The 27,928-nt window shown below is 50.6% G+C and overlaps 11 protein-coding genes across 11 annotated transcripts; 6 read left to right on the plus strand and 5 right to left on the minus strand.

Moving 5' to 3' along the window:
- Positions 1-1,577: 1,577 nt before the first annotated feature.
- CCT5 (chaperonin-containing T-complex subunit CCT5) lies at positions 1,578-3,844 on the minus strand (the record flags this gene model as incomplete). The annotated part of the gene is made up of 10 exons (XM_026756881.1): positions 1,578-1,622; positions 1,679-1,767; positions 1,825-2,005; positions 2,060-2,197; positions 2,253-2,901; positions 2,958-3,247; positions 3,315-3,398; positions 3,452-3,545; positions 3,643-3,691; positions 3,835-3,844. 10 exons carry the CDS (start codon positions 3,842-3,844, stop codon positions 1,578-1,580), a joined length of 1,629 nt encoding a protein of 542 aa, XP_026616645.1.
- Positions 3,845-4,281: 437 nt separating this feature from the next.
- On the plus strand, positions 4,282-5,324 carry CDV56_103545 (chromo domain-containing protein; the record flags this gene model as incomplete). The annotated part of the gene is made up of 7 exons (XM_026757164.1): positions 4,282-4,288; positions 4,349-4,484; positions 4,534-4,576; positions 4,671-4,750; positions 4,809-5,130; positions 5,225-5,250; positions 5,306-5,324. The coding sequence occupies 7 exons, from the start codon at positions 4,282-4,284 to the stop codon at positions 5,322-5,324; spliced, it is 633 nt and encodes a 210-aa protein (XP_026616646.1).
- A 426-nt stretch (positions 5,325-5,750) lies between these two features.
- Positions 5,751-7,301, minus strand: CDV56_103694 (putative transcription factor Rap1; the record flags this gene model as incomplete). Its single annotated transcript, XM_026757313.1, has 4 exons — positions 5,751-6,653; positions 6,729-6,969; positions 7,024-7,109; positions 7,161-7,301. 4 exons carry the CDS (start codon positions 7,299-7,301, stop codon positions 5,751-5,753), a joined length of 1,371 nt encoding a protein of 456 aa, XP_026616647.1.
- A 2,135-nt stretch (positions 7,302-9,436) lies between these two features.
- CDV56_104066 (Ataxin-10 homo-association domain-containing protein) lies at positions 9,437-12,256 on the plus strand (the record flags this gene model as incomplete). The annotated part of the gene is made up of 2 exons (XM_026757685.1): positions 9,437-9,624; positions 9,688-12,256. The coding sequence occupies 2 exons, from the start codon at positions 9,437-9,439 to the stop codon at positions 12,254-12,256; spliced, it is 2,757 nt and encodes a 918-aa protein (XP_026616648.1).
- A 121-nt stretch (positions 12,257-12,377) lies between these two features.
- On the minus strand, positions 12,378-13,135 carry CDV56_104362 (uncharacterized protein; the record flags this gene model as incomplete). Its single annotated transcript, XM_026757981.1, has 3 exons — positions 12,378-12,658; positions 12,716-13,063; positions 13,120-13,135. The coding sequence occupies 3 exons, from the start codon at positions 13,133-13,135 to the stop codon at positions 12,378-12,380; spliced, it is 645 nt and encodes a 214-aa protein (XP_026616649.1).
- Positions 13,136-13,567: 432 nt separating this feature from the next.
- Positions 13,568-15,459, minus strand: CDV56_104476 (putative oxidoreductase, FAD-binding; the record flags this gene model as incomplete). The annotated part of the gene is made up of 3 exons (XM_026758095.1): positions 13,568-14,812; positions 14,949-15,028; positions 15,084-15,459. The coding sequence occupies 3 exons, from the start codon at positions 15,457-15,459 to the stop codon at positions 13,568-13,570; spliced, it is 1,701 nt and encodes a 566-aa protein (XP_026616650.1).
- Positions 15,460-16,450: 991 nt separating this feature from the next.
- CDV56_104721 (uncharacterized protein) lies at positions 16,451-17,394 on the plus strand (the record flags this gene model as incomplete). The annotated part of the gene is made up of 2 exons (XM_026758340.1): positions 16,451-16,612; positions 16,672-17,394. 2 exons carry the CDS (start codon positions 16,451-16,453, stop codon positions 17,392-17,394), a joined length of 885 nt encoding a protein of 294 aa, XP_026616651.1.
- Positions 17,395-17,795: 401 nt separating this feature from the next.
- On the minus strand, positions 17,796-19,324 carry CDV56_104844 (mannose-1-phosphate guanylyltransferase; the record flags this gene model as incomplete). Its single annotated transcript, XM_026758463.1, has 3 exons — positions 17,796-17,822; positions 17,876-19,192; positions 19,265-19,324. 3 exons carry the CDS (start codon positions 19,322-19,324, stop codon positions 17,796-17,798), a joined length of 1,404 nt encoding a protein of 467 aa, XP_026616652.1.
- Positions 19,325-20,439: 1,115 nt separating this feature from the next.
- Positions 20,440-23,085, plus strand: CDV56_105057 (putative dynamin GTPase; the record flags this gene model as incomplete). Its single annotated transcript, XM_026758676.1, has 3 exons — positions 20,440-20,467; positions 20,521-22,809; positions 22,862-23,085. The coding sequence occupies 3 exons, from the start codon at positions 20,440-20,442 to the stop codon at positions 23,083-23,085; spliced, it is 2,541 nt and encodes an 846-aa protein (XP_026616653.1).
- Positions 23,086-23,679: 594 nt separating this feature from the next.
- CLA4 (lysine--tRNA ligase KRS1) lies at positions 23,680-25,637 on the plus strand (the record flags this gene model as incomplete). Its single annotated transcript, XM_026758928.1, has 3 exons — positions 23,680-23,895; positions 23,978-25,565; positions 25,627-25,637. The coding sequence occupies 3 exons, from the start codon at positions 23,680-23,682 to the stop codon at positions 25,635-25,637; spliced, it is 1,815 nt and encodes a 604-aa protein (XP_026616654.1).
- Positions 25,638-26,923: 1,286 nt separating this feature from the next.
- Positions 26,924-27,887, plus strand: CDV56_105563 (uncharacterized protein; the record flags this gene model as incomplete). The annotated part of the gene is made up of 2 exons (XM_026759182.1): positions 26,924-27,337; positions 27,402-27,887. The coding sequence occupies 2 exons, from the start codon at positions 26,924-26,926 to the stop codon at positions 27,885-27,887; spliced, it is 900 nt and encodes a 299-aa protein (XP_026616655.1).
- Positions 27,888-27,928: the final 41 nt, after the last annotated feature.

A 27,928-nucleotide genomic window follows, 5' to 3' on the forward strand; every position in this document is an offset into this window, starting at 1 on the left:
ACTGGCGGGTCCCTAGACAGGTAACTTAGGTCGATGATCTGAATAATCATCCACAATAGACCGTCTTAATAAAGCGAGATGTTGTTGTTTGGTGATCGTCTCATGCCTGCTTGGGGCTAGTCGATGATCTGATGAAATGGAGAAATGTCGTGATCGCCAACGCTGATTCGTCCGTGGAGAGCTACCTCGGAAATCAGGGCAGTCGACAGTCGCGCTGGCAAGATGCTTCAACTGGGACAACGGGTCAGAAGAGGATGAATGGACCAGAAATATGATAACGGATGATTCTTGAAGGTTGATGTTGAATCGGAAGAACAGGATGGGATGTCGAGGACGTATATAAACCGATGTTCTTCCATGTGCAACCGGCAGGAACTAGGTAGATAGCTGGAGCTGACGGAGGTCTGGAGATGGAGGCTTCAGGTTGTCCAATAAAGAAAGACTCAGGGGACCAATCGGAAATGCCAGCAACGGGACTGAAAATACTGTGCAAGGTACCTTTGTCTAGTGTTCCCATCATCATCATCATCATTATTATTATTATCACTGTTCGGATGGTCTGAGATTCGGTCAATCTCCACTTGAAAGACCGATCCATCATCCAGCGGGAGAGAAAAAGGAGATAATCATCCTGAGAAACGCGTTGCCCAATGACGTGGTCAGAAAGGCTGTTAATTCGAACTTGAAATTCAAGAGGATCAGGTAAAATGTGGAGAATCAGAGATACTCCTGAGTCCAGAGTGTCCTGTCTACCTGTGAAGGCTTGGTTTCTCCTGAATTCTATTATTCTATTTCCTGCGCTTCGTCTTTCCCCGCGCTAATCCACCACAGGATCACAACGGTAGATATCTACGAAGTACGGAGTATATAGTTCCCTTCTACATCAGTCAGCCACGATCCTGTGAAATACACTAAGCCAGAGTGCGGCAGCGGGATACTTCCAAGTCAGTCAATTCGACTATCCCTCCTTTCTAGACCGCATCTTTGACACAAGTCCCCCTCTGTGTCCTCCGAGCTCTTAACCCCGAGGCTTCACTATGCGAAGCTTGTCTGATTCCATGGACTTGATTGCCCGGTTGGCGGTTTCACTGCTCAGTAGTCCTAAGAGGTGACCGTTGAATGCTGTGTTGTTTGTAGGTACGTGCTCTGTGACGACCACTGCGCTGTAACATGGGCTGTGTACTCCGTCCTATGATTGTCACCGCCACTTGGGACAAGAGTCGAGATGCGGAGTAAGCCCGTTAGATAGTGAGGAGATCTCGCTACTCGGTACGGAGTAGATATCTAGACTGTTACTGGCAATCTCGAGTGACAAGGGCTCGTCTTGGCTATAGGCTGAAAAGTTTATGCTGCGTTTGGCCTCTGGTCAAATGGCTACAATGATATGAGGGCACAAGATGCGATCGACATCTGTATGCACAGTACAAATTGTTAGGTATAAGTGTCATCAATTTCATTCGATTGGACATTTTTCTCTATGCATCCGCCACGTTCTACACTAGACATAAGATCACATAGATATATTACCTACCCGGCACGATCAGCCGGGACAATCATGCTAGTTGATATCAAGACATCTAAAACTCCTGGTTTTCATCACCGGAAATGATGACGTTGTTGATCTGTTCTCAGTCAGTCTGAGAACACGCGCCAGTTACACATGGGTCCGAATCCATACCTTGAGAACCATGCGGCAGAGCTGAGTAGCGAGCAACAGTTGCTGGCGCTTGCCGATCAGAGGATCAATGACAAAGTGCTCTTTCATATCTGTTGCGCAGATGTAAGCATAGACCCTTTTCGCCAATCAAAACATCAAACCCATACCATTGTTGCCGGTCAACATGCAGTCGACACCCAACCGCGAGTTATTCTCCTTAACCTGGCGCGACTTGATCGCCGCAAGTGTCTCGATCGGGCTCAGACCCGAATTCTCGGCCAACGCCAAGGGCACCGCATCCAGCGCATCCGCAAAGGCACGCATAGCGTATTGTTCAATGCCGGGGCTCTGAAATTCTACGAGTCAGTTGCTGTGTTGAGACATGAGTCAAAGACTACCTACCTTCACAGCAGCTTCCTCCACCGCGAGGGAGCAAGCAATTTCAGCAGCACCACCACCATATACGACCCGGTTATCTCTGACGAGGTTTCGGACGACACAGATAGCATCGTGTAGCGAGCGCTTGGCTTCATCGATGATCTAGGAGACGGGTCAGTCATGTCTCTGTCTTCCGTACTGAACAAGCCCGACGAACCATCTTGTTGCTTCCTCGTACGAAAATTGTAACGGCACGGCTGTTGGCACACTCTTCAATGACAAGCATCTTCTCCCGGGTGGTACCGAATGTCATCTCCCGTACGCGACCTGCGGTTCCCAATTTCTCCGAGCTCAGGTCCTCAAACCGAGGAACAATTCGTCCATTCGTAGCAATGGCAATGAGTTCAATTTCGGGACCACCAACCCACCGGACGGCAGGAAGCTTGTTCTGGAGTAGAAGGTGGTTTGCCTCGTCGTCGAAACCCCACTGGCAGATCACCAGGTTTGCACCTGAGTCTTTCAAGTGCTGGATCATCTCTGTGAACTTCTCTCGTTCGTAGTCTTGCAGCTTCTTGAACTCTTCGACGGATGTGATGTCGAGCTTGTGCTTCGTCTTCGGCTTCGGAGGCTCGAACGGGCATGTCAAGATCGCCAGCTTGGCATCTGTAACCTCGTCGGGCATCTGGGGGTGAGAGAAATCTTTATCCACAATAACACCTTTGACGAGCAGCGAGTCCTCCAGAGCACCGCCAACCTTTCCGTCTACCTTGATCAGTTCGAAATCGACATCCTTGCGCTCGAGGTCCGCGACTGAAAGCACCGCATCGACGGCGATCTTGGCGAACTGGTCGTGAGATTTCGAGACACTAGAGAAGAGTCAGTTATCAATCATCCAAAATGTAACGAGGCGGTGTCAATGTACATTTTGCTACCAAGACTGGTCTTCGCAACCTTGAGTAGGTTCTCGGTATCATCTTTGGTGAACGGGATATCGTCGCTGATCTTGTCGAGCTGAGCAACAGCAATCTCACAAGCCTGGTCATAACCGTCTGCAATACGAATGGGGTGGATTCCCTTGTCAATCAGCTCGGCCGCCTGCTCGAGCATAGCCGCCGCCAGGACAACGACACCGGTTGTACCGTCACCGATCTCCTCATCCTGAGACTTTGAGAGCTCGACCAAGAGCTTGGCAACGTTGTTTGTGATTTCCATCTTTGGACAGTCCAACTAGTCAGTGACACTCCGAATCGATGATCGCCGAGGTGATTGAAGAACGGACCTGGGAGAGGATAGTTGCGCCATCATTGGTAACGGTGATATCACCGTCTGGGGAAATCAAAATCTTGTCAAGACCGCGGGGACCCTATAAGCATTCTTAGACGCCGTTCCGATTTTCATAAAACCTCCGGACCATACCAAAGAAGTCTTCACAATGTTGGCGACAGTCTTGGCAGCGACAATGTGTGATTTTACAGCCTCGGTGCCGTGCTGTCTCTTCTTCTTTCCCTGGCTATGCAAGTAGATTTTGTATCAGTGTCTGATCACCGCAAGAATTCACATTCCACAAAGGTCAAGATAAGCTAGGGTATGGGTCTCCCGCAACATACTCTCGGACAACGATGAACGGCCGACCCTGTTCATCTTTCATAACAGACGCTATTGTAGTTGTTAGTCACAACCCGGAGCGTAAGGAAACCGGAAGCAGAGGTGAAATCAACCTTGAGACAAATCAAGTTCTAAACAAAGGCAGCCGGAGTCAGTACATGGAGCGAATCTCGGTGAGGGGTCTCAGAACATACGCATCGCCATTTTGACGGTCTGCCACCTGGCAGGATTTTGCGGCTTATAGTTTCAACAAGAACACCCTGAGAGCAAGGTGAGATAATTCCAAAACAAGGCCCTGGAACAAGCAACGTCGAGGCGGGGGAGAGTTCAACAATCTGGACACAATCGGGTTCACTGATATTGAGGGCACTTGTAGAATTTCTGGAGATGTCCCAAGCAGACTAGTGAGCTGCTTTCCATATCCGGTATAGCGTGTTTGGTCCACCATGCGCCTTTCTGCGCAACTCGGCATTTCGCAAAGAGCCCAAAGGGCATCTCAAACCCCCAAGTCACCTCTTGTAAGGGTACACTTTGTCGCATCTCATCATTGTCACCCGTCAATTCTATCCTTGGGGTCAAGATTGCCCACCGTCGCCAAAACGTTTTCCAAACTTCTCAACCTTGCCAATCCTTTCAGGGCAATGCCTCGTGAGTGATGGATTGATTTCTGCGCCAGAACCCGCCATGTCCAGCTGACTTTGCCTGCAGCCCCCGTTGAAGATCTTTCGGACAGCGAGTCCACTGGCGAATCTATCCCCTACAACAACGTTGAGGATGAGAAGGATGTCGCTGGCGACGCCAAGGAGGAAGAGGAGGACGATGACGAGATTGAGGAAGAGGGAGTGTAAGTGCGACGACTCGCCGAGCTGGCGCGCGGTGCTCAGATGTGACAGGTACACCGTTGAAAAGATCATGGGTCATAAGTTCACAAAGGACGTATGTAATTGATCATCGCAATCCCTCCCCCGTCCACTACTTCCTTGCGCCCTCAATCGGCTTAATTGGCGACTCTGCGCTAACAAGCAGGCAGGGCAAACTTATGCTTCAGGTGAAGTGGCATGGCTACGAAGACCCAGCAGACCAGACATTGGAGCCAGAAGAGAACCTCTTGTAAGATATTCCTCGCCCCCTTTTCCCGCAGCCTTAATCTGGTGCTGACAGCCCTCAGGGAGGGCGCAAAGGATGTCCTAGATGAATACTACAAAGCTCAAGGTGGTCGGCCGGAGAAACCGGTTGCGGTCCGAAAGCGAAAGTCAATGGGAAGCATCAAGGCGGAGCCTGAAAAACCAGCAGAGCCTAAGCGACGCAGAAAGTCTAGGGCCGATGCAGATACCAGCACAGAGACGCCAGAGGCAGGCGAGGTACCCGATTGGGTGCCCCGATCAAAGAGCTGGGAGAACGACGTCGCGAGAGTCGATACCATCGTCCGTGACCCCAAGACTAACTCGCTGATCGCATTTTTGCACTGGACCAATGGCAAAACATCCAAGGTTTCTATTGAAACATGCTATGAAAAATGCCCCAGACAGGCAAGTTTCTGCTTGATGATTGATAATTCTTGAGCGCACGCTAACTACAAGACAGATGCTCAAGTTCTATGAGCAACATCTGTGAGTCATCTCTCCTTCACTTCGCAATTGGTATCGGTTTCTGACATTGCTTTAGGGTCTTCAAAGACTCTTGAAATTTTGGCGCCACGGTTTACAAGGCGACGCCTGGGTTTGTTTTTCTTGTTTCAGGGCTCAACGATGTTCCATTGAGAAGGATTCTTTTGACACATAATGTAAACCGATCATAGCGCATCAAGGGTTGCTTACCGGAGTTAATGGCCCTCAGCTATGGTTCTTTTGATTTGTAAAATATATTCCCTTGGGTATGGTGGCGTAATCCAACAATACTTTCGTCATAAAAAGTGACAAAGACAGAAGACAATAATGGAAGCGAGGGACCTATAAATTCCCACTCATACCGCTTTTTCTCGTCCCATTATTGGTCAAATTAGTCTGTAATTCATGCGACAATGTTGTCGTCTCTCGCCTGCACAATTGCAGCCATTCCTATCGTAGATCCCGCTTGCCATTTGGAAACCTCTCACACATGTATGTGACTATCAATCGCCCATACCTCCTCCAGAAAGGCCAGCGGCCCTGGCCATGCTAAGATAATTCCATCGCGCCTCGAAGGCTTCTGAACCATGCTTCTTCAAGACTCGTTCGACAGCGCGGCTGTTGCCCACTTCCACACATTCATCATCTTCGGGTGTCCAAACTCCAGGCATATTCTCAGGAATACCTTTTCCTGCAGCAAGGTATTCTAGAACCTTGTCGGCTAAGCGTGGGTCCATGCTGGTACACTGTAGAGCCTCAATCACTTGTTCCTCGTTATCTGCCTTGCCTGTTCGCAAACGATCATCGATCCATGTGTCGATGTCTTCCTCTTGAGACGGTTCCTCTTGAGACTCCGGACTTGAGGGAAAGAACGGCAGTTCTAAGAGGAAGTTGTCCGGGATACTATCTGGTTTCTCGGTTGGCAGTTGAGGTCTTTGGGAGTGTACCACAGTGGCACCTCCTGTATCTCTTAGTGTTGATTCTTCATTCCTTTGTTGATCGATATGTTTTGATACTGTAGTTACGAGTGGCTCGGTATGAGTGGGATGCTCCTCAAGTACTCTATGACGAGTAATAGAGATGCTGCTTTCCGGGAGAGTTGCCGGTGTTGCCTTTTTCTTTGGTCGATCATGTGTCGCTTGCCCTTCGATCCGGTCTGTTTCGCTGACCTCAGGACTTCTTTTTCTTTTTCTGGCTTCTATCTTTCCTGTAGCCTCAGGAGCCTTCTCAGAACGTCTCTCATGCGACTCTGCCGCGGCAGTGCTAGGGGCCTGGGACCGTCTGGTAGTGCTCTCCGGCGGAGCAGGAGCCTGACCCGTGGACTCCGGCATGCCACCAGGACGTGATCTTCCACGAAGTCTCTTCAAATATCGATCACGGTAAGATTGCCAAGTATGTCGCGGATGCTGAGAGTGACAAGAAACCGTAAGCAAATAACGTAGTGAAATTCGCATGGGCCAAGCTGAGGGGCCTGGGCTTACCTGCTCCGCTAATTGTTTGTAAATCAGGTTACCACTGATTGGGGCTCTTGGGTCTTTCTCATACGGTTGCAGCCAGTCCCATAGCAGCTGATCATCTTGTAGTGAATATGCGACCTTGTGAGCTCTGGTTGCGATATGTGTTGCTCCCACTGGCCGGGGTGCGGAAGGTCCAGCTCTGTAAGCTTCCAGATCTGCCAGTTCTCCTCTCCGGACAGAGTCTTCCACAAATTTGAAAGAGTATCTAAAGTTTTCAGCTTGCTTTCAAAAGAAACAAGGGACAGATGGTAAAACATACGTGTCGGACGGCAGATTCTTCCTTGTATGATCCACCAATTTGATATCTGCATCTTTCTCTTGAAGCCTTACAGTACCACCATTAGTCTAGAGTACCGTCAGCTTAGAGTAAAAGAGCGCAAGGGCAGAGAAAAATACCTCAATCAGCTCTTTGAATCTGCTCCTTTGAGGAATGTTCTGAGACAACCAGAACTGTTTCCCTTCGAAGAGAAGGCTGCCATTACTGCTCCCATTACTGCTCCCGCCGCCATCATCGCCCTCCACATTCCCTCCTGTCATGATCAATCTAGGCCATCTGCCTTTGAAAGATAGTTGGACCGATTTTCTTCCCTCTCCTTCTCTCAGTTGACGTCGCGGGACTTATACACAACGCGTAATCACGTGTTCGCGTGTCGAAAGTATAATTCTTGGTGCTGCAGGGACAATGCCTCCATTCACCTTGACGTTGATGCCAGGGGACGGTTTTGAAGAATTCAAATGCCGAGTTCCATCAGATTGTATCATTCATGGTAGCACCACAATCACGACCGCACTTCTTCATCCCTCTTCCGTGAAAGTCACGTGCTTTAGGTGATAACAATGACTTGGCGAGGTCATTAGAGGGTTCCTTGCAGGCAGGAGAAAAGTCGACAACCAGATCTTTCAAAACCGGAGTGTGAAAGATGTGTTTTGCACCCTAGTCTTGAAAGTATATCTTCGACAGTCATCCAAGCTTCAGGCAGTCCTGTCGGGCGTGCTGCTAGACGACAACGCGGGAGATCACTACCAAGATCCCCTGACGATCTAGGTCGACCATGGGGGTCCTGAGGACGGTGGCTATCGCCATTCTTGGAGTCTCTGCATTTACTTTTGTAGGCCTGTTTGGAAGGCTTCCTGCTCTTAGGTGAGGGAAAAAAATCATTTGTGCTTAACACCGCTGACGAGTATTTCGATAGGAAAACCCCCATTGGATTACTCCATAGGATCATTTGTATACACATTCCTAATGTGCTAATATATCTGGACTCTCATCTACTGGGCAGCAGACTGTCGTACTGCTGGAACCGGTCCGGTAGTTATATATTGCACGAAAACCATCCGCTTGTACTTGTGGGTATTGAGCTGTTGCAGACACTTTTCTTATCAATTAACCCGCATCGCAGATCTTCTTCCTTTCACTCCTCATCGCAGGAGAATGCATGTTTATTCCGAGCGCGTGGCCTAGAATCTCAATATTTCATCGGCTGTGCATCCCAGTCCTCACGCTTCTTCCATACATCTTTCTATACGCGAGCGTTGTCACCAAGTCGTACATCACCCATGAAAACCATGAGGAGGAGATGGCACGGTATCCGTATGACCGAGTGATTTTTCATCCGGGTCATCGTTGCCGTACGTGTGACTTCCTAAAACCGGCACGAAGTAAGCATTGCAGTTTCTGCAAAGCTTGTGTTTCGCGGCACGATCATCACTGTGTTTGGCTGACCAACTGCGTTGGTCGGAACAACTACCATTACTTCTTATCCTTGTTACTATCCTTATCAGTGATGTTGACATACGGGTCATGCCTTGGCTTCTCTCTTGTGTCGCAAACGCTAGAGGGACTCATACCGTCAAGCTCACCGTTACGATCGAAAACACAAGACTGGACTACCTGGATCAATGTCTGGGCGATAGCTATTGCTTCTGATATTCGTGCTGGTGCCATAGCCTTGCTAACAGCCATGACAGCACCATTGGCTATGGCCTTTCTACTGTATCACACCTACCTCATTTGGGCTGGCATGACCACAAATGAAAGTGCAAAATGGTCAGACTGGAAAGAGGATGTTGCAGATGGCTTGGTATTCAAGTCCACCAGAAGCAAGAATTGTGGGACTCCATTCTACTCGGATGAGGACACCCGGGCTCAAAGATCTTGGCCAGTGACCAGTGACCAGATCCTAATAATCACGGACGGTGAGCCCCCCAAGGAGGGCTTCGAGCTCTGCTCACGCTCGAATGAGATTCTTCAGAAGGATGATTCACAGGCGCCAGTTGACACAAGATGGATCGAAGTGAACAGTATGCGGGAGATTGACAATATCTATGACTTGGGATTTTGGGACAATCTACGGGAGGTTTTCAAAATGCCAATTAGACGACGCGTATGATTTCTCTTCTGTGGTCACTCTCAACCTCGTACATGCTCATAATATGATCGTTTATAATGCTACCAGCCCATTCTTGTATAGAAATACTCTCTTATGTGGGCTTACCAAAAAGGGTAGGCGGGACACTTGATCCTCGGAACCGGAAAAATTGCCTTTTGTCACTATTTCTTCTCCACCATTATCGTCGCCATCAACACTTCTACTACATCGATTTGGCAGTATTTCTTAGCAATATTCTCACATCGGTCCCGTCTCGCGTGATAGCTGCGGGCAATCGCCAAGATGGCAGACCGACCAGCGGCAGAAACTAAGCCAAAATGCACACCAGCTGAGCTCATGTTGAAGGTCATCTTGACGGGAACTTTGAGCCACTATGAGACGCGTGGGATGATTGATGATAAACGCTTGGAGCACATGCTTTCTGCTGGGAAACAGATTCTTTACAAAACACATCAGGAGAGCGACGTCAGGTATGAGCTTTTTTGGTAACCTTGAACTGCGAGATGTTTGTCTAACTGGTTTACTCCCAACAGACACAATTTGGGCCTATCGCCGGACATTTGGCAAGGCTTTACGGATGTACTGACGAAGGCGATCCCGGTTCTGGAATCGCAATCGTTTGCATGGAAGAGCCCTCCGTCCGCGAACTATGAACACTCCTCCTCAAACCTCATTGCATACAACTACTTCTCCCTCGTCAAAGACATCGAGCGCTTGAACGACTTGTGCACTATAGCTCGTAACCTTCTCGCCACAACGAAGAAAGCGCAGAATATTGCGGCGGAGAAAGGTTTTGATCAAAGGATTCTGGCACTGGTGGATACTTGTGTGAGAGTCACAGCGCGGGGGTTTGACGGAGAGACAAATGCGAGAAACGAGGAGCGCTGGCAGAAAGTGGTCAATCTATATAAGCGATTATTGATCACATGCCTTCAATTTCTGCACAATTTCATCATGCATAATGAGCAGCGGAAGATGGTCTTGTGGTTAGATCTGTTCGGCTACCATTCGACTGGCGATTCCAACATCATTCAACCTAGGGAGCCGCTTGACCAGGCTAGTGCTCAGGCAGAGGGGGTGGCACCAATTGTGAAGATTGGGGAGAGGATTGTCAACCCCCCGATCAGGGCTCTTTACGATCAGACCGCGGAAGATTTGTTACTGGAAACCATCTCGAATTTCCCACGGGAGCCCGCGACAATCAAAGAAGAAGCAGCCATGCTACTCCTTGCAAACATCAAAGACCACATGGAGAAACTACTCGGGCGAGATCTTACGGCCATCCAAGAGATGGGCAAGGACCCGGAGCAGGTGAAGGAGATCCGAGCCGCCTTGACTGCTATTCTTGGAGCCAAGGTGGATGGCTGGTCAGATCTCCAAGATAGAGCCAGAGACCTTCCACCTGCACTCCCCGAAGACGAACCGCCAAGGAAAAAGGCAATCCTGACGATTGACCGCAGCCAAACCGCCGGTTTCCCTCGAATTTGCTGGGCCGACTTGCCTGACCTCAACGAATACAGCGCACTTGCAGCAGGCGATGCGCCGATAACGGAGGAAGATACAAGCATGCCCCGATCTGCTCAATCTGCGGCCGAGACCTTGCAAGAAGCCAAGGATGAGCTGATGGCACGACTGCAAGAATCGTCACAGATTGCTGATCATGGCGATCAAGATTATGATGCTGGCGATGCAGGGACAGTTGGCGACGACGATTCGCACAGCTTGGAAGCTGTCGCTGACGGAAGCATGGAAGAGGAGGAGGAGGAAGACGACGAGGATGATGAAGACTACCGAGGCCGACCTGGCGATCAGCAGCGTGGCCTGCTGACCGACATTCCTCTCGTTCTAGGTCCCGCGGAAATTGAAGCTCTTCCTATGATCATTCAGGCCGGTATTGTGGACAGCTTCGGACTCAAGGGTGGCGAGCGCACAGGATCGAGGAACATGCAAGCTCTCAGGTGCCACATCCTTCTCACCCAGGAAACTGGTCGAAATCTCTTGCGGGAGCTATTAATTTTCATCGCCGCCTGGGACCTCCCTGATGATGAGCTATATTTCAAGATGATGGTGCAGATTATGGATGCAGTTCTGAAGAATGGGCTGATGTCTCACGCCTACTCCGACTTCGGGCAGCCAAAAGACATCATCTCTCCCGCGCAGGCAGTCGTGGTCAAGATCTTGACGCACATTTTCAGAGCAAAATACTCCCCTGCTTCGGTTACAGGCTCAACTCAGCAAAGCGCCACGAAGAACCCGGCACCTCTCTCTCGGGTTGATATTCTCACGGTTCGCTACATATTCACTATCTTCCGTGGAAACATCATCCCCGAGACCTGCGCCTTAATCTACCTCCAAGGGCAGATCAGGGCCGGACGTGCTTTGCCAGAAGATTTCCCGCTAAATTTGTGGGACATGGAACGGGTCTACGAGGGTGTCTACCAATTCTTGGAGTTCTTTGCTGTACTCACAGAAAATAATGACTGGAAGAACCTGCTTGTCAAGTGGGAGATTGTTTATGATATGGTGACGCTGATCAAGGAACTAGAAGCCAGCATCCCCAAGGGTCAACTGAGTTCGCTGTCTCTTGGCCGCAACAGCCCTCCCGGAGAAGCACATCAACAAGGCGCAGCTGCAGGGCCTGTGGCTGTTGAGAGACCCTATGACCCTGGTGACCCTGACCCGGCGGAAAACGGCGCTGGCAGTGCCGGGTCCAGGCCCGAATCGCCCCCTATCACCGAGGATCCTTCTGAATTTGAGTGGAGAAATCTCAAGAAACTCGTTGTGCTCGTCCTCTCGTCTCTGGTTTGGAAGTGCCCCGAGGTCCAGGATCAGATTCGCAGATACGGCGGTGTCGAGACTATCTTGTCTTGTACCAACTTTGATGCTCACAACCCGTACATCAAGGAACACGCTGTTATGTGTCTGAAGTTCCTGCTAGAAGGTAATCGGGAGAACCAAAAGCTGGTAGAAGCGCTCGAAGCCCGGGAGGTGGTCAGGGATGAGAATGGGCTGTTGGAGAGAAGTGGCTTTGAGGCCGTGATTGATAAGACCGGCAAGTTGGCCATTCGGCCCAAGGAGGGCCAGCCTTCAGAGAAAAAGTAGGACGAGATAGATACATTGCAAAGAGTCATAGAATGATGGTAGATATCTTTCCGAAGAGAATCCCCCACGCAGGGAATGACATGGCACATGAATACAATAATGAAACATGATGAATCCGCAACTAGCCATACATACCATCCCATTCCTCCTCCTCATCATCCTCGACAGGTTTCTTCCTACGCGCCTCTGCCTTCTCACGCTCTTGTTTGGCAAAATCCGTCCGATCAAGCGGACACGTCCCCCGCAACCGCAACCAGGGCCGGATACACTCCAAATCGAACAAATGCGTAGGATGACACGGCAACCGCACAACGAGCGGATACTCATCTTCCAAGAACGGGTTGTTGCAAATCGGACACGTCTGGTTCTCCTTCAACGACGTACGCGGGACCCGATCGAGCACTAATAACCCCCTGGTCAGTCGCCCTCCGAGCCTCGTGACAAACTCTCAAAACCTACCGTCGCAAAACTCCTCGCTCACACCCTCCACCTCCTTAGGCGGCATATCCGCCTCCCGCAACAACGTCTGGATCATCTGCGACACAAGATCGTCGCCGCCTTCGCCTTCTCCCCCAGCCGCGGCCGCGCCCGCACTGCCGCCCTCCGACTCCCGGCGCATAACATCCAACGCCTCAGCGAGAGAATAGAACGCCGCGCTTACGTCGCGCGGGACGGGGACGGCGTGCGGTCTGGAGCGGTGCTCATCAGGGCTGATTTGGGAAAGGGTCGAGAAGAAGGATGAGAGGTCGGGGCGGCGGCGGCGGGTGGGCTGTTGAGGTATCGAGGGGTCGGCTGTGTTGTGCTCGACTGGGGAAGTGTCTTAGCATGTTTGGCGTGTGGACTTGGGCAGGGGGGTGTGGTACCTTCGTAGGTGGACATTTTTGGTTGATTTCACTCGTGGGGAGTGAGGGTGCTGACCCGATTGACTCAATTATGTGGGGTGAGTATGTGGTTTCTTCCTGTGTTAATCAATTTCTGTTTATAGAGTTAACAGATTGCTGGGTTGAAATTTGTGTTCTTTATTGTGGACAGTGAAAGGAAGACGACGAAGAAGCTTGTGGAGTTGGAGGGGAAGCTCTTGTTATCTACCTATGTCGATGCGGAGGCAGAAATCGATGCGCGTCTGGGCTGATAGTTTGTGCCTCAGGCTCTATATACCCTCTTAAGCAGGATTCCTGAGGCATCAGCTCTACAAGGTAAGTGACATCGTTGTGTTTGATTTTATACAACAAGTACATGGAATGCATTATTCATATGGTCGCCTCAAGCCCTATACCACCAGACTAACGTTGTCCAATCTCATAAGTGCACCTAGTAGGTGAACTCCTCGTAGATAAGTCGCTTCCCTGCCAGCCAAGTCATGACGGAGCGCTTGAGTGAAGGGCTCCCGCAGAAATACCAGGCATCCCCCAAGGACGTATCCAAATCTTGGGCCTCCATCCTGCGATGCTCGATTCTCGCACCAGATAATACTACGGCATCAAGATGCTGAGATCCCTTCTCATCCTTTGGCTTAGGCCCAGTGAGAAATAGAGTGGTTGAACCTGGCAGTTGAGGGAAGCGCTGGAATGTGTCGAAGACAAGGCCTACATCAGTAATAGAAATGGACCACATGAGCCGTAGGCTCGACACATCGATGCCTGGCAGCTGTGCAATGACGGGTGTGATACCAATTCCGCCCGCTATAACTGGAATTGTGCAGCCACCTTCTTGATCGTCCAGCCTAAACTCGCCACCGAAGCCTTTGAGGGGGACCTCTAAACCGGCGCGTTCGCTCGTCCTGAAGAGGTGGTTGGTCACGTTGCCGTGCTTGCGAACTGTGATTTCAAATTCATCTGCTGGCAGTCCATGTCCTGGATATGAGGAAATAGTGAATGTCCTGACAAAGTCATCATTCAGACTCGAAGGATCGTCATCATGCATATGGCGATAGCCCAAGTCCAACTCCTCCTGAAATGAGAAGGTGGCATACTGGCCGGGAGTCCAGGTCCCGATTTTGGATGGATCTGAAATTCGAAAGCGAAACCGACCGATGCTCGGAGTAAGAACCTCCTTTGCAACCATGGTAGCAGTAACAGAGACATCATCACTAAGCTGAGCGACCGGATCGACCCTTTCTGTGGCCAGGTAACGTACACTTGGGTTGTATGGAGAGGGTGCGCCGGCAATTCCTCTAAAGGCAAGTGACTTCTCGACGTAACGAGCGGAAGTGACGGTCACTTTGACAGCTAGATTTGATCGTGGAAGCAACGCAGCCGCGTCCTTGCCAATCAAGACCTGGGTTCTTCCGGTGACATAGAGTGCGTTTCCTGTGTCAAAGTCTGGGAAAACGTATCCTGCCAGAGGAGTTGTCAGGAGGTTACCCAGCGTCTGATATAATCTATTGCCAGAGTATTCAGGATATACGAAAACAGAACCGCTAGGTCCGTTGCTCACGAGTCGTACAAAGCCTGGAGGCCCACCGCGGACATTGGTGTCCATGTCTGCTGTACCATGAGTCGAGGCGACAAACAGGCAGTCCGCTCGGTAGAGTAATTCAACTGCAGCTGGTGGTAGCTGAGGGCTGTTAGTGATCAGTTTCGGATCAGGTAGAGCTGGTATTATTTTCTTCTTATTCAGGTATTTGGGACAATTGCCTGTCCGTAGTTAGCAAAGACGTGTCATAGAACCATATATACGATCGAAAACCTACCGAGACTTCCCTGGATGAACACAGACGCGTGCGCCATTCCTCTTTCTCCTTGACCTTGGCAGTCTCGGCTAGATTCATGGCTATCAGCGCCCAGCGATCCAGTAATCTTCCTTCCATAAAGTTTCACCCTCCTACGATTCTCCAAATCAATCGCCAACCCGGAGACAGGCTTGCCAGAAGTCTCTGCGGAAACAAGTTTCTCATTCGTGGAGTCTCCTAGTAGCAACTCTGCGACAGGATCATATCGACTATCCACTGGAGTGTTAATATCGACAGTAGACTGAGAAGCAGGAGCGGCAAAGCCAGCCTCTCCTCCCCACACAGTTGCCCATGGTCGGCCTTCCTGATCTATTGTGCCCAAGGCCATTAAAGGAGACCTTTGTACCAGGAATGCGGCTCCTGGGCTGAGATAAGGTACAGTTGGATTGGTGTTAAACGGGACTTGAAGCAAAGTGTGCATCTTCCTCTCGCCATCGTGCCAGGGCAGTGTCCCAGCAAGGACCGGAGTCATCTTTGGTGCAAAGAATAGCAATCAGAATCTCAAGCGACGTGCAAGCGAGGCATCCTGGAAGAGACAGTAGCTAGAGGTGCAGGCATATTGTATCTCGAGAACTAAGTCGACTGATGTTAGCCACCGAAGATATGAGCACCATGCTGCTTGATTTCTAATCTCTGTCGCTTGGCTATAGGAGTTGTTAGTCACGAGGCGGAGGTAAAGTTTCGGGATAAATTCCTGAAGCGGACATGACTCTCTCGCAAACTTGAATCAAAGGAGAGAAGAATGTGGAAAGATGGAGGTTGATATTCTCGATGCTATCTAGATAGATACCAAGAGGTCATCGATGCTCCCTGGGGATTGTTTGATGAATGGAGCTGTGCCGCGTCGTCGTGGGGCGTCCAAGCAGATCATTTGGCTTGAAACACGCCACGAGAAGCGTCAGGAAACTTTAACAATCAACGCTCTGGTTCATCAAATTCAGAATCGTTTGAAATTGGCTGTCTGAGAATGACTGCCAAGTAAGAATCTGCTCCAAAATGGCATTAATGTGACAAAGAATGTTCCGTCCAATCTAGACTCCATATCCATAGTCCATGCTGGATGAAGAGACCTGACGATTGTTTACCTATCGATAACGTTTAGCGTGTTTTCTTTCTTTAGCAACACCCGCAGTGGATCATCGCCAAGGGAGGCATTGCAACATTGCACTACGTATCTGGACTTAAAGTTGGGGGAGTACGCAGCTTTCTTGTTCAGCTGAAATTCTTCTTAAAGATTATATTTCATCTCTCTGGCTGGCCCAGCAAATCTTATAAACCCTGCATTGTGGTCTGTCGACGTCTGTCACGGCAATCTCATATTTGTTTATCTCGGGATAGCCTCAATCGACGGTGGACAACACTTGGTATACTTCCCCACAGAGACTATCTCATACTCCGGCAAGTGATACGGAAGCGACTGGGTTTTGTCAAAGATTCCAGCGCTTCCATCTACAACCACGGAGATGCGTTCCAAATCCGTTAAACCGTCTCTCTACCCTCCCGTACCTTTTCATACTATCCGCGCAGTTTCCCTACTCTCCTCAGTAATTGTCGGCATCATACTCGCCGTCTTTATCTATCATCTCAAAACCGGCGGATACAAGCTTCCTTGGGCCTTCTTACTGGTAAGCACTTTGCTCTGCGCCTCCCAGACCATCTCAAAGCCAACGTCAGCATCATCTAGCTCGTCGTCTCCGCATTCCTCTCTATCCTCAATTACATCTTCACCAGCATCACCCACTGCTGCTATGGCCTCTCCCCACGCCTCTCCCTCCTCTCCAACACCATCCTCCTCATCCTCTGGCTCATCTCCCTTGGCCTTCTGAGCTGGAGCATGTCCCACACCATCCTCACCACCTGTAACGCAACCTACTGGGCCACCTCAACCGGCATCACCGTCTGCCGCACCTACAAGGCTCTCTTCACCTTCACCTGCACCGGCGCATGCGCCGCCGTCGCGGCCGTCGCGCTCGACATCATCATCCACAAGCGCCAGACCCGACTAGGCACATACGACCCCATGACCAGCAACCCAGACATCAAGCTGCATGAGCGCAACACCAGCGTCATGTCAGGCGCCAACGTCGGCGTCCCTCTCGACGACGAGCGGCACCCGCTCCAGCATCAGCATCCGCATCATGAGAGCCCCTACGCAGATCATCACGGAATCTCCGATATCCCGGGCCCGGATTATGCGAATCACCCGGCCTACCGGGTGCCGCCCCCTGTGTACGGGCCGAATGCGTCGGCGGAGCACTACCATGCGGGCGAGGCGCAAGAGTTCTCGGAGACTGCGCCGGCGAGAAGTCAGCGGGGTGGGCCGCGCGTTCGGTTTAGTGGTGTTGGGCATCCGGGGTATGGCCATCCTGCGGAGCAGACGGCTTATGACCCCGGGGCTTATCGGTGATTTGGTTATCGTGGACAAGCAGTATCTGACGGCTGGGCTGGAATACTGTATGTTCTAGCGGGGTTTACGATTTCTACCATTCTTTGATGTGTTATGACTTGGATATATACATGGTTCATTATGCAATGGGACAAATATCATTGAACAGCGAGCTGTCATTCGAGGCAAGCGAAAAACATCGCTTACTTGAGCACTTTTATCACTTCATGATCTGTCTAACATCGAATTATACCAAAATTACCACCGTCGTTTGGCCCAGACGGTCAACCTTTTGTCTAAGGTCCAAGCAAATGGCTTAGAGAAGCAAAGAGTATTGATAGAAGAGTCGAACAAATTAGTGGTAACGAGCAATATGTATAATCCATCGAATAGATCCAAAACAGCCGATCCTGAATATGTCTCTACATGATAACCTCGTTGGCAACATCCTGTATAACCATGTTAGCGTTATTAAGTAATGAATAAGAGTCAATAAACATACCCTCTTGAGTTCCTTGTATGGCAGACACACACAATTCTGCACCCGCACCTCGTCGCCGACAGCGCACTCCTTACCCAGGATGGTGATGCTCTGCACCTTGATGCCATGCTTGATAATGCTGGTGGAGTGGCTTGCCATCGGGATTGGGGTGCCCTCGACACGAGCCCAGGCGCCCACCCGGCTGCTCCAGCCGATAATTGAGTGCATCACGCACGCATCGTGCTTGATCTCTGCATCCTCCAGCACGATCGAGTCCTTGATACGAGCTCCAGCGCCGACGACAACACGGGCACCAATGGAGACGTTGGGGCCCAACTTGGCAGTCGGGTCAACGGTTGCGGTGGGGTGGATGTAGACGGGGGGCACGATCGTGGCGGAGGGAGGGGTGAGTTCATCGGATTGCGCCTGGAAGGCCTTTTGCAGGTACAGCGCATTGGCGGGGACGGCCGAACCAGCGGTCTTGATCTGTCGCCAGAAATCCTTAGTCTCGTGGACGAAGAACCGGTTGCTGTCCGCCAAGTCGGAGAGGATATCCTGCTCCAGACGGAGGACCTCGCTCTTCTCCGACTCCTCGTCGGCGGCAACGAAGGAGGACTCCAGGTTTTCGGAGGAAGGGTATGAGAGGAGGCGGGGGCGGGTGGTGCGGCGCTTGATGGCACTGCGGATGGAAGGGAAGATACACTCGGTAGCAAAGAGGTAGACACCGCAGTTGATGAGGTTGGAGATGTGCGATTCCGGCTTTTCGACGTAGTGCAGCACGCGCTTGGTGTGAGAATCGGAGACGATACATCCGAAGTTGGTGGCGGCCTCGTTGCTGACCCGGGTTCCCAGAATCACCGCCTCTGCGTCTTTCTCCTCGAACAGCTTCAGCATCTCACCAAGAGGGAAGGAGCAGCAGACGTCGGCGTTGAGGACGAAAATGCGCTCTGGCTTGCCCTTGAGGATGGCGTCACGGAAATGATAGAGACCTCCTGCTGTGCCAAGCGCCGTATATTCACGCAAGTATTGGATTCGGAACTGGGGGAACTCCTTGCTGGAGTCTTTGATGAAGTCACGGAAGACCGATTCATCGTAGTAGCCGACCAGGATGACTTCACGGATATCGGGGATCTTGGCGAGAGCCTTGAGGCAGTGGTTGATAATGGGGTGACCGGCAACTTCGAAAAGGGGCTGATCGAATTCAATGGCCCTTGAGTTAGCTACACTCTCAGGACTGTGGAATCTGAGTGAGGGGAAGAGTTCGAACGAGGGGTAACCCACCTTGGGCACATCAAGAGACAGAGGTCTGAACCGAGTACCTCTGGAAGGACCTCCGACCTGATAATGAGATCGTTAGCCGGATACTAATCATTTGCGACAATGAGGCGCTGTTCTCTCTGCTTCACTTACCAAGATTACAGCCTTGGTGGAGGCCACGGTGGAATGTTCCCGCACTGGAACTTGAAGCATTGAGAGTAGCTGAAATGACGGATTGGCGGTATTATTATATGAATTGGACTATGGTGATCAGAGACTGAGAGAAGATTTGGAGTATGGATAAGTAGGTTTTTGATAATAATAGGAGAACAGATAATATTAATGTTATTATGCTTGAACTTCGCCGATGCCCCCAGATGACCACGCAGTCTGTTCCAGGCCCACCACAGGTACCACCTCTTTTGGTACCTTAGGCACTAACTTTAGGATGACTAGAGCAAATCCAGATTAGCACGACTCTCCAGGGGGAAAAGAGGGTCCGCACTTGGTGAACCACGGGTCACGAGATGGCGCAGAGCCATTTGACCGCTTTCGTCCAACTGAAGACAGATGAGATTCGAGGTCTTTCAGAGCCAGGAACCAGCACCTTCGCCCCCTGAAGATATGTCTCTTTGAAAAAGCTCCGGGTGATATTTTGCAAGTTAATGAGCATAAAGTAATATGGCAGGACATCAAGTGCAGAGCCGAATATGTGCTTCAAGTGATTGCTAGCAAAGGCTCAGAAACATCAACTTTCGACTCTCAAAAATGCTTCAATTAGACTGATGAACACAGTAAAGTCATATCAAGCTTTTACTCTATCATTTTACCCTCATCACCTGTAACTTGACATGTGAAGTATTTCCAGTTGGACATGGCTGTTAGTCCATCCACCTTGGCAACAAAAAGTTGTATATGCCGCACCAAATTTGGCAGGGCAGTATACACTCATTTGGACAGTGAGATTTCGAAGCCTACAACAACAACCAACCTCTTTATACAGACATGGCTGTCAAGGCTTTTAATGTGTTTTGCTCCTTGCTTTATCAATATAAATCAAACATCTATGCTAGATTTACAGTACTCAACTTTCATCCTCCATTCACTTATTACTTCACTGAGAGGCAACAACTGCCACCTCAAGTGTTACTCTCTCAGTCGTCACAATATTTCTTTCATATTCCGCAGGCTTGAGTATATGTGTTTGTCTATCTAAGTGAACACAATACCACCTTACTTTTTGTTCCTCACCTCCTCCACCCTCCTCCTTCATGCTCTGCAACATCATTAAACAACAGCACTTCTCTGCCTCAGTTGCTGATATCACCATGTCAGAACAACCCAGCACAGGAACAGGTGAGTAAGGGAACTCTAGCACCTCTTTCAACTCTGACCCGCTGCAGCCACAGGAAGCAACACGCCAGTCGTCATGTCCGGCCTACCCTCCGCAGAAACAGACGCAATCAATCTCATTGCCCGGGATATGAAGTCCCTCGTCAAAAAGATACAGGACCTCCGGCACATAGGGATTGAAGACAGCCGAATTGCTCTTCCAAAACTATGCGTCATAGGGGATCAGAGCACGGGAAAAAGCTCTCTGATCGAAGGCATGAGCGAGATCAAGGTGCCTCGCAGTGCTGGAACATGCACCCGTTGCCCCATGGAAATAAATCTCTCAGAAAGCGAGCCAGGCCAGGATTGGAATTGTCGTATCTTTCTATCACGAAAATACATCTTCGACGGCTCTCGGAAGGTCACCAAACTTCCCAAAAAGTCGCAGCCTCTGGGACCATGGATCGAGCAGGATCAGGAAGATGAGTACTTTACCGATGTCAAAGATAAAGATGCTGTACAAGAGGCGATCAAGTGGGCCCAGCTCGCCATTTTGAACCCAGGAAGACCTTCTACTGACTATCAACCCGGCAATAACGCCGACACCGACGAGTCCTACTGCCAGGTGAAGTTCTCCCCAAATGTGGTTCGGTTGGACATTTCGGCGCCCAGCTTCCCTAATCTCTCCTTCTACGATCTACCTGGTGTCATCAGCCAGGCGGAACACGATCATGAGCGTTACCTCGTTTCACTGGTGGAAAACCTCGTGAAAGAGTACATCTCCCACGAGAATTGCATTGTCCTGCTCGCACTGCCCATGACTGATGATGCGACAAACTCAAGCGCTGCACGTATCATGCGGGATGTCCGTGGTGCCAAAGCAAGAACCCTCGGTGTCCTTACGAAACCTGATCGTATCCAGACGGGCGAGTCGTATGCTCAGTGGATCGAGATCCTGGAAGGAGACAAATTCGCACTCGGCCATGGCTACTATGTCGTCCGCAACAATCCTGACCCGGCCATCGAGCATTCTCGCGCGAGAGAGGAGGAGGCAGTCTTCTTCGCACAGAGTCCCTGGGCAACAGAACTATCTGCCTACCAGGACAGATTCGGGACCAGACACCTACAAGCAGCGCTTTCAAGTCTTCTTCTGGAGCAGATTCAGGGTTGTCTTCCGAGGATCATTGAACAAATAGATGAAAAGGCCGCACGAATCGACGCTGAACTGCAGACTCTTCCAGATCCCCCGTCTGCGAACGTCCCATACATCCTTTGCGGCAAATTGAACCATCTCAAAGATCAGATCCGTGCCCATATTGATGGCGGCTCGTCTCAGTACCCCCTCCAGAAGATATGGGGCAACATTGCAAAGGACTTTAAAAGAGCTCTGCTGAAAACCAGGCCGACTGTTCAGCTCCTTGCGAGTTCAGACAAGATGGTCATTCCCATTGCGCGTGACGACGCCGACTCTGACTGCGAAATGACCTCGGTGCAGCGATCAGTGAACGTGAACATGAACGTGAAACGAAAGACCCCATGCGACAGACCTCCAACTCCAGCGGAGCCCAAGTCAGAACAGCCCTCAACCCCGAAGCCCTTAGGTTACTATACAGAGCACTTTAATCGATTTGATCGTCCTGCACGAATGTTCACTTGGGAGGAAATCAGAGAAATCAACGAGGACTCTTATCGTGCCGGCATTCCCGATCAGACGGACCCCAAGGCCGTGGAGGTCATGAACCAGCTGAGTGTTGAGCACTGGGACGAACCAATGCAAGTATTCTTGGGAGCAACTCATCAGTTAGTGAGGGACATGTTGATGAAACAACTCAGAGAAGTCTTCACTCAGTACTACCAGACCAGTCTCTACCGGGAGCTTAAACGCATCATCGACAACTACCTCCAAACGCTTCGCAAGGAGCACTTGAGACACGCGCAAGAGAACTACAATATTGAGCATAACAAGCCTTTTACCATGGCGATTTCGGCCCTGGAACAAGCCACGGAGAACGCCTACAAGTATCTGAAAGCTCGCCGACATGAAGCAAGGTCGCACTGCTTTCTCGATCTTCAAGGCAAAATCCCTCGGGGAGACCCACGCCGCGACGCTGAGATTAAGAAACTCACTGCTGCGGAGCTAGGCCCTGACAGATTCGTTCAGGAACTCAAGATGATGGCGGTGAGTTTTCCCAACCCGGGCGAGTATCATGCTAATAGTCCTCAGACAACTCGTGGCTACTATGAAGTAGCGAGTTCCCGGTTCATCGACTCGATCTGTCAGAGCGTCCATACGAAATTGTTCTCCAAATGCCGTGAAGAGCTCATTACAGTCATTGAGAACGAACTACGCATCTTCGATGGAAATGGTGCGTTCCCCATTTAAGAGAATTTTGGTGGCAACCAACTGACAGAACCCAGCCGTCGAACGCTGCATGGAGTTGATGGCGGAGGATCCCGAACGCCAGCGACGAAGACAGTATCTGTTGAAGGAGAAAGAGAAAGTCGCCAAAGCGCAAGAATGGCTCGTTACCGCTAAGAAGGAAGACGATGCTGCCCAAGCCGCCGAGACCGATCCGACTATTAAGTCTCAGCCGCCTGAAGACTGGCCCAGCTTTCCCGGATTCGGGCCGGTAGCTGGCTGATTGTCATAGGTAGAGGTGATCATGTTTGTTGGTTGTTGGCCTCAGACTGGAATGAACGTATCATGTTGGGTTCATGCTAAGGTATGCATTTTGTTGGTGATGTCGACGCTTCATTTAGATCGAACGCATTATCGTCTTGATCTTGGTTTGAAGTTGAGGCTGGCTTTGAACTGGTGATAAGGCGGGATGGTTGAGACTTGAGAGCCTCGAGGGCGGGGTAATCGAGCCCCACCTCAAAGCCCTATGCCCTAAGCCCCAAATCGAGGAAAACATCACGTTTTAAGCAATCCTTTATGGCCTGCAAGAAACAAAGTGTTTTCAAAATACAATGAGCTTCTTCAGGGTGTTTATGTGTGATTAACGTAGAAAGATGTAGTATCAAAATAGCCGTTATCGGCCGCTCCATTTACTGTGGTAGTGGTTCAGAGCAACAGCCAATGACAATCGCCCATTCATGAGTCAGGCCCAAAATTCTCTGGCATCCCTCCTCTACCTAACCCACCAAACCCGCCTCTCCTCCTTGATTTCTTGCCATCGGACTTCTCCTGGCTGTGTTTTCTTGAACGAGAGAGATCAAAGCTCTATTGATTCAACATGGCGGATTCCGACGCAGTCAAGGAGGTTGAGACCTCTGTGGCCAACCTTTTGCTCGATGAGGTCACCGGCGAGAGAGTCTCCAAGACCGAATTGAAGAAGCGCCAGAAGTTGCGCGAGAAGGAGGCTAAGAAGAAGGAGAAGGAGGCCAATGCTCCTCCTAAGCCTGAGAAGAAGGTCTCCGCTGAGGAGGAAGAGGCCACCCTGACTCCTAACGTATGTTGATTTGCACTCTTTGAAATCCCCGCGGTTGAAGCTGTCAGGAATTTGTCGCTAACATATTTGGTCTTGAATATAGCAATACTTCGAGATCCGTAGCAAGAGAATCAACAAGCTGCGCGAGACCAAGCAGCCCGACCCTTACCCTCACAAGTTCCAGGTCACCGATGACCTGCGCGAATACCTCAAGACCTACGAAGGTCTCGCCAAGGGCGAGCAGAAGCCCGATGTCACCGTCCGTATCGCTGGTAGAATCTACACCAAGCGTTCTTCAGGTTCCAAGCTCTTCTTCTACGATATCCGTGCCGAGGGCGTCAAGGTGCAGGTCGTGTGCCAGGCCCAGAACGCCACTGGCGATGTCGCCTTCGAGGCTCAGCACGAGCACCTGCGCAGAGGAGATATCGTTGGTATCGTCGGTTTCCCTGGCCGTACCAGCCCCAAGAACCGCGCCGACGGTGAACTTTCTATCTTCGCTACCGAGGTCATTCTCCTGGCGCCCTGCTTGCACGCCATTCCTTCGGAGCACTACGGTTTCCAGGATAAGGAGCAGCGCTTCCGCCAGCGTTACCTGGATCTGATCATGAACGAGAGATCCCGCAATGTCTTCGTCACACGCTCCAAGATTGTTAGCTATGTGCGCAACTTCTTCGATAGCCGGGACTTCATCGAGGTCGAGACCCCCATGATGAACGCCATCGCCGGTGGTGCTACCGCCAAGCCCTTCATTACCCACCACAACGATCTCGACATGAACCTGTTCATGCGTGTCGCCCCCGAGCTGTACCTGAAGATGCTGATTGTCGGTGGTCTGGAGCGTGTATATGAGCTTGGTCGTCAATTCCGTAATGAGGGCATTGATCTGACGCACAACCCTGAGTTCACCACTTGCGAGTTCTACTGGGCCTATGCTGATGTCTACGATGTCATGAACCTGACCGAGGAGCTTATCTCTGGTCTGGTCAAGCACGTTACCGGTGGGTATGAGACCACCTTCCACACTCAGTCCGGTGAGGTCTACAACGTCAACTGGAAGGCACCCTGGAGGCGGGTAGAGATGATCCCTGCGTTGGAGGAGGCCACTGGCGAGAAGTTCCCTCCTGGAGATCAGCTGCACACCGCTGAGACTGGCGAGTTCCTCAAGCGTGTGCTCAAGAAGACTGGCGTTGAATGCTCGCCTCCTCTGACGAACGCCCGCATGCTCGACAAGCTCGTCGGCGAGTTCATCGAAGAGACCTGCGTCAACCCTACCTTCATCACCGGCCACCCTCAGATGATGTCGCCCCTTGCCAAGTACCACCGCCAGAACGCCGGTCTCTGCGAGCGTTTCGAGGCTTTCGTCTGCAAGAAGGAGATCGTTAACGCATACACCGAGTTGAACGATCCCTTCGACCAACGTCTCCGTTTCGAGGAGCAAGCTAGACAGAAGGACCAGGGTGATGACGAGGCCCAGCTCATTGACGAGAACTTCTGTACAAGTTTGGAGTATGGTCTGCCTCCTACCGGTGGCTGGGGTATGGGTATCGACCGTCTGGTCATGTTCCTCACGGACAACTACAGCATCAAGGAGGTTCTTGCCTTTCCCTTCATGAAGGAAGACAAGACGGCGGCAGAGGTCAAGACTGCTGCCGAGGTTGCTGGCATTGAGCCCAGGCCCGAAGAGGGAATTCGTAAGTTGCACTATTCATATTTTAGTTGAACCGAGATGGCTAACCTGGTTGTTTCACACAGCTCATAAATAATCGCATGATACTGAAACGGGATGATGGATCTTTGTTGATGACTATGGCTGCATGCTTTGATATGACTGTCAATGAGGATACACTAAGAGTGAAATAAAATTCATACAGTAGATCCCATTTCGCACTCTTGACTAGTAGTGAGTGTCTTGACAAGCATCATGTAGGGCGAGCGTCTCGTGCTATGCTTTTATTGGGAGTGATGCTCTAAGGATGACTGCTGGTGGTGTCTATCTCCAATTTCACATGTCGATTCTTCTCATTGCGTTAAAAGCATCTCGTGTCCATTACTTATTGATAGGAGACTCCGACGGACTAATATCGAGGTCAATCAATGATACTGTCGAAAGAAATGCCAAAACCTAGGTTACGAATCGTCTGATACTACTCCGTCGCCACGATATTGCTATAGACATCATTGAACTACACATCGCCACACAACGATGACCGATTCAGCCTCTGTGCTCATCCCGTACATGGTCTTTGCAACTCTGACTGCCCTTAATGCGTCGTCTCTGCGAATCGATCCGCCATGTCAGATGGATCAGGATAAAAGTCACGTAATGGACATAGCATCCTAGACAATGTACCCAATCGAACAAGCAGCGCATGCAGGTCTTCTTAAGCATCATGCAGTCGTCTGGTCTGGTTTATACCATTTTAACCCATCATGAGACACGAGGCAGGGAGTTTGTCAAGAGCCCTGACATAAAGTCAATCCTACTTGAAGGCTCTCGAGGGAAGCTCCGTTCCCTGTTCACTTCCTGGCTTCATGGGGATGGCCTTTACCTCATGTCCCAGCCACATCCAGATGGCTCTGTGAAGTTCGTTTCTCTTTTCCTTTACAACCTGCTTTGTCTGATGTATGACACAGAGAAGATAGCTCTCTTTCTAAGCAAACATTGAATCGCTTCTCCTTTGCCCTTTCAGAATTGAATGCCCCCTACTGAGGTCATCAGGCAACACATTGATTTTAAGCAGTTGTGAAGGTGTAGGGACTATTCACCATGCTCGCTTAAGGGCCTGCCACAGCTCACAGCCCACACACAGTGAAGAAAGAAACGAGATAAATACCTCGCGAGTAAGTGTTCTTCTTCTCACCTCACCTTCTTCTCTTCTCGCGAGACCATCACTTCTCTTATACCAAGTGCTCGTAGCCTTCTGTGATCTCAGCTCTCTTCTTTGCTCTTTGCAATCTCCCTCTAAGAAAGATACAAGTGAAAGGAATTGTTTTTCTTTCGAAATCAGTCCTGTAACCTCATCTCATCAGAGAGACATAGCTATTTAAAATGGCGGCCATCTCCAAGATGTCAGAGGGAGGCAACGAACCTCAGGAAGATCTCATAACTGAGGAACTTGACCAGCCTGAGAGAGGACACGACCAGGAGGAACGTAACCAGGACCTCGGTGAGACTCAGAATCTTTCCAATCACCCCCGGTCTGCAGTTCCTCGCCAGCCCATTTCTGCCGAAGAGTACGAGGCCTGGCGGAGACGTTCCCTCGATCATCAGCGCTCTGGATTCAATCTTTACTCGGTCACGGAACCGGACCCAGTTCGAGGACCCCCTCCGCCATATCCTTACGAGGAGGCAGCTGAGCCTAGTATCAGAGCGCTCGCGCGTGATCCGAACTTGAACGGAGAAACCTCTGGCAGGCACTTTCTGTATCATCATCTTCGAACTCGGCGCAGAGTTCCACTTGTGGTACGTTTGCTGTTCTCTCCATCTGCAACTTGACCTTCAGTCATTGACAGGGCTCTCTTCTTAGAACGGCGTCCCACGTCTGACCGAACATCAGGCTCGTGCCACTAGTGACGCCCGTGATCCTCCCCCATACTCTCGATTTGAAAGCTCTGAACAGCATCCGAGACGCTATCAGCCAGGAGTAGTGCGGAGCCTTACAGGCATCGATCGTGACCTCGCTCGATTCCCTCAATTTACTCAATTTATGCGCGCTCAACGGCGTCTGGACCGCAATCAGCCAAGTGCAAGTGCAATACAGGATCTTTCAGGAGACCCTGAGCTCCCCCCCTACTCTTCACCCGAGGACTTCGCACAACAGCTGAGAGGCAACCTGAGAGGCCGCCTGTCAGAGAGAGACTACCTGTGGAGAGCATTCGTAACTGTTTACGAAGCAGCTGAGCACGATCTGGAGGAGGGCCAGCCAGGACCCGTCCGAACTCTTCCTGAGCTGTACAGACTGTTCGAACTCCTCTTTGCCATGCCCGCTCCGAGAGGCAACCCCAGACCCTGATTGTGTGTAGTTCATAGTCCCTTTTCAGAGCGCTGAAACTT

Source organism: Aspergillus thermomutatus (assembly GCF_002237265.1).
Source record: "Aspergillus thermomutatus strain HMR AF 39 chromosome Unknown NODE_37, whole genome shotgun sequence".
Taxonomy (NCBI): Eukaryota; Fungi; Ascomycota; class Eurotiomycetes; order Eurotiales; family Aspergillaceae; genus Aspergillus; species Aspergillus thermomutatus.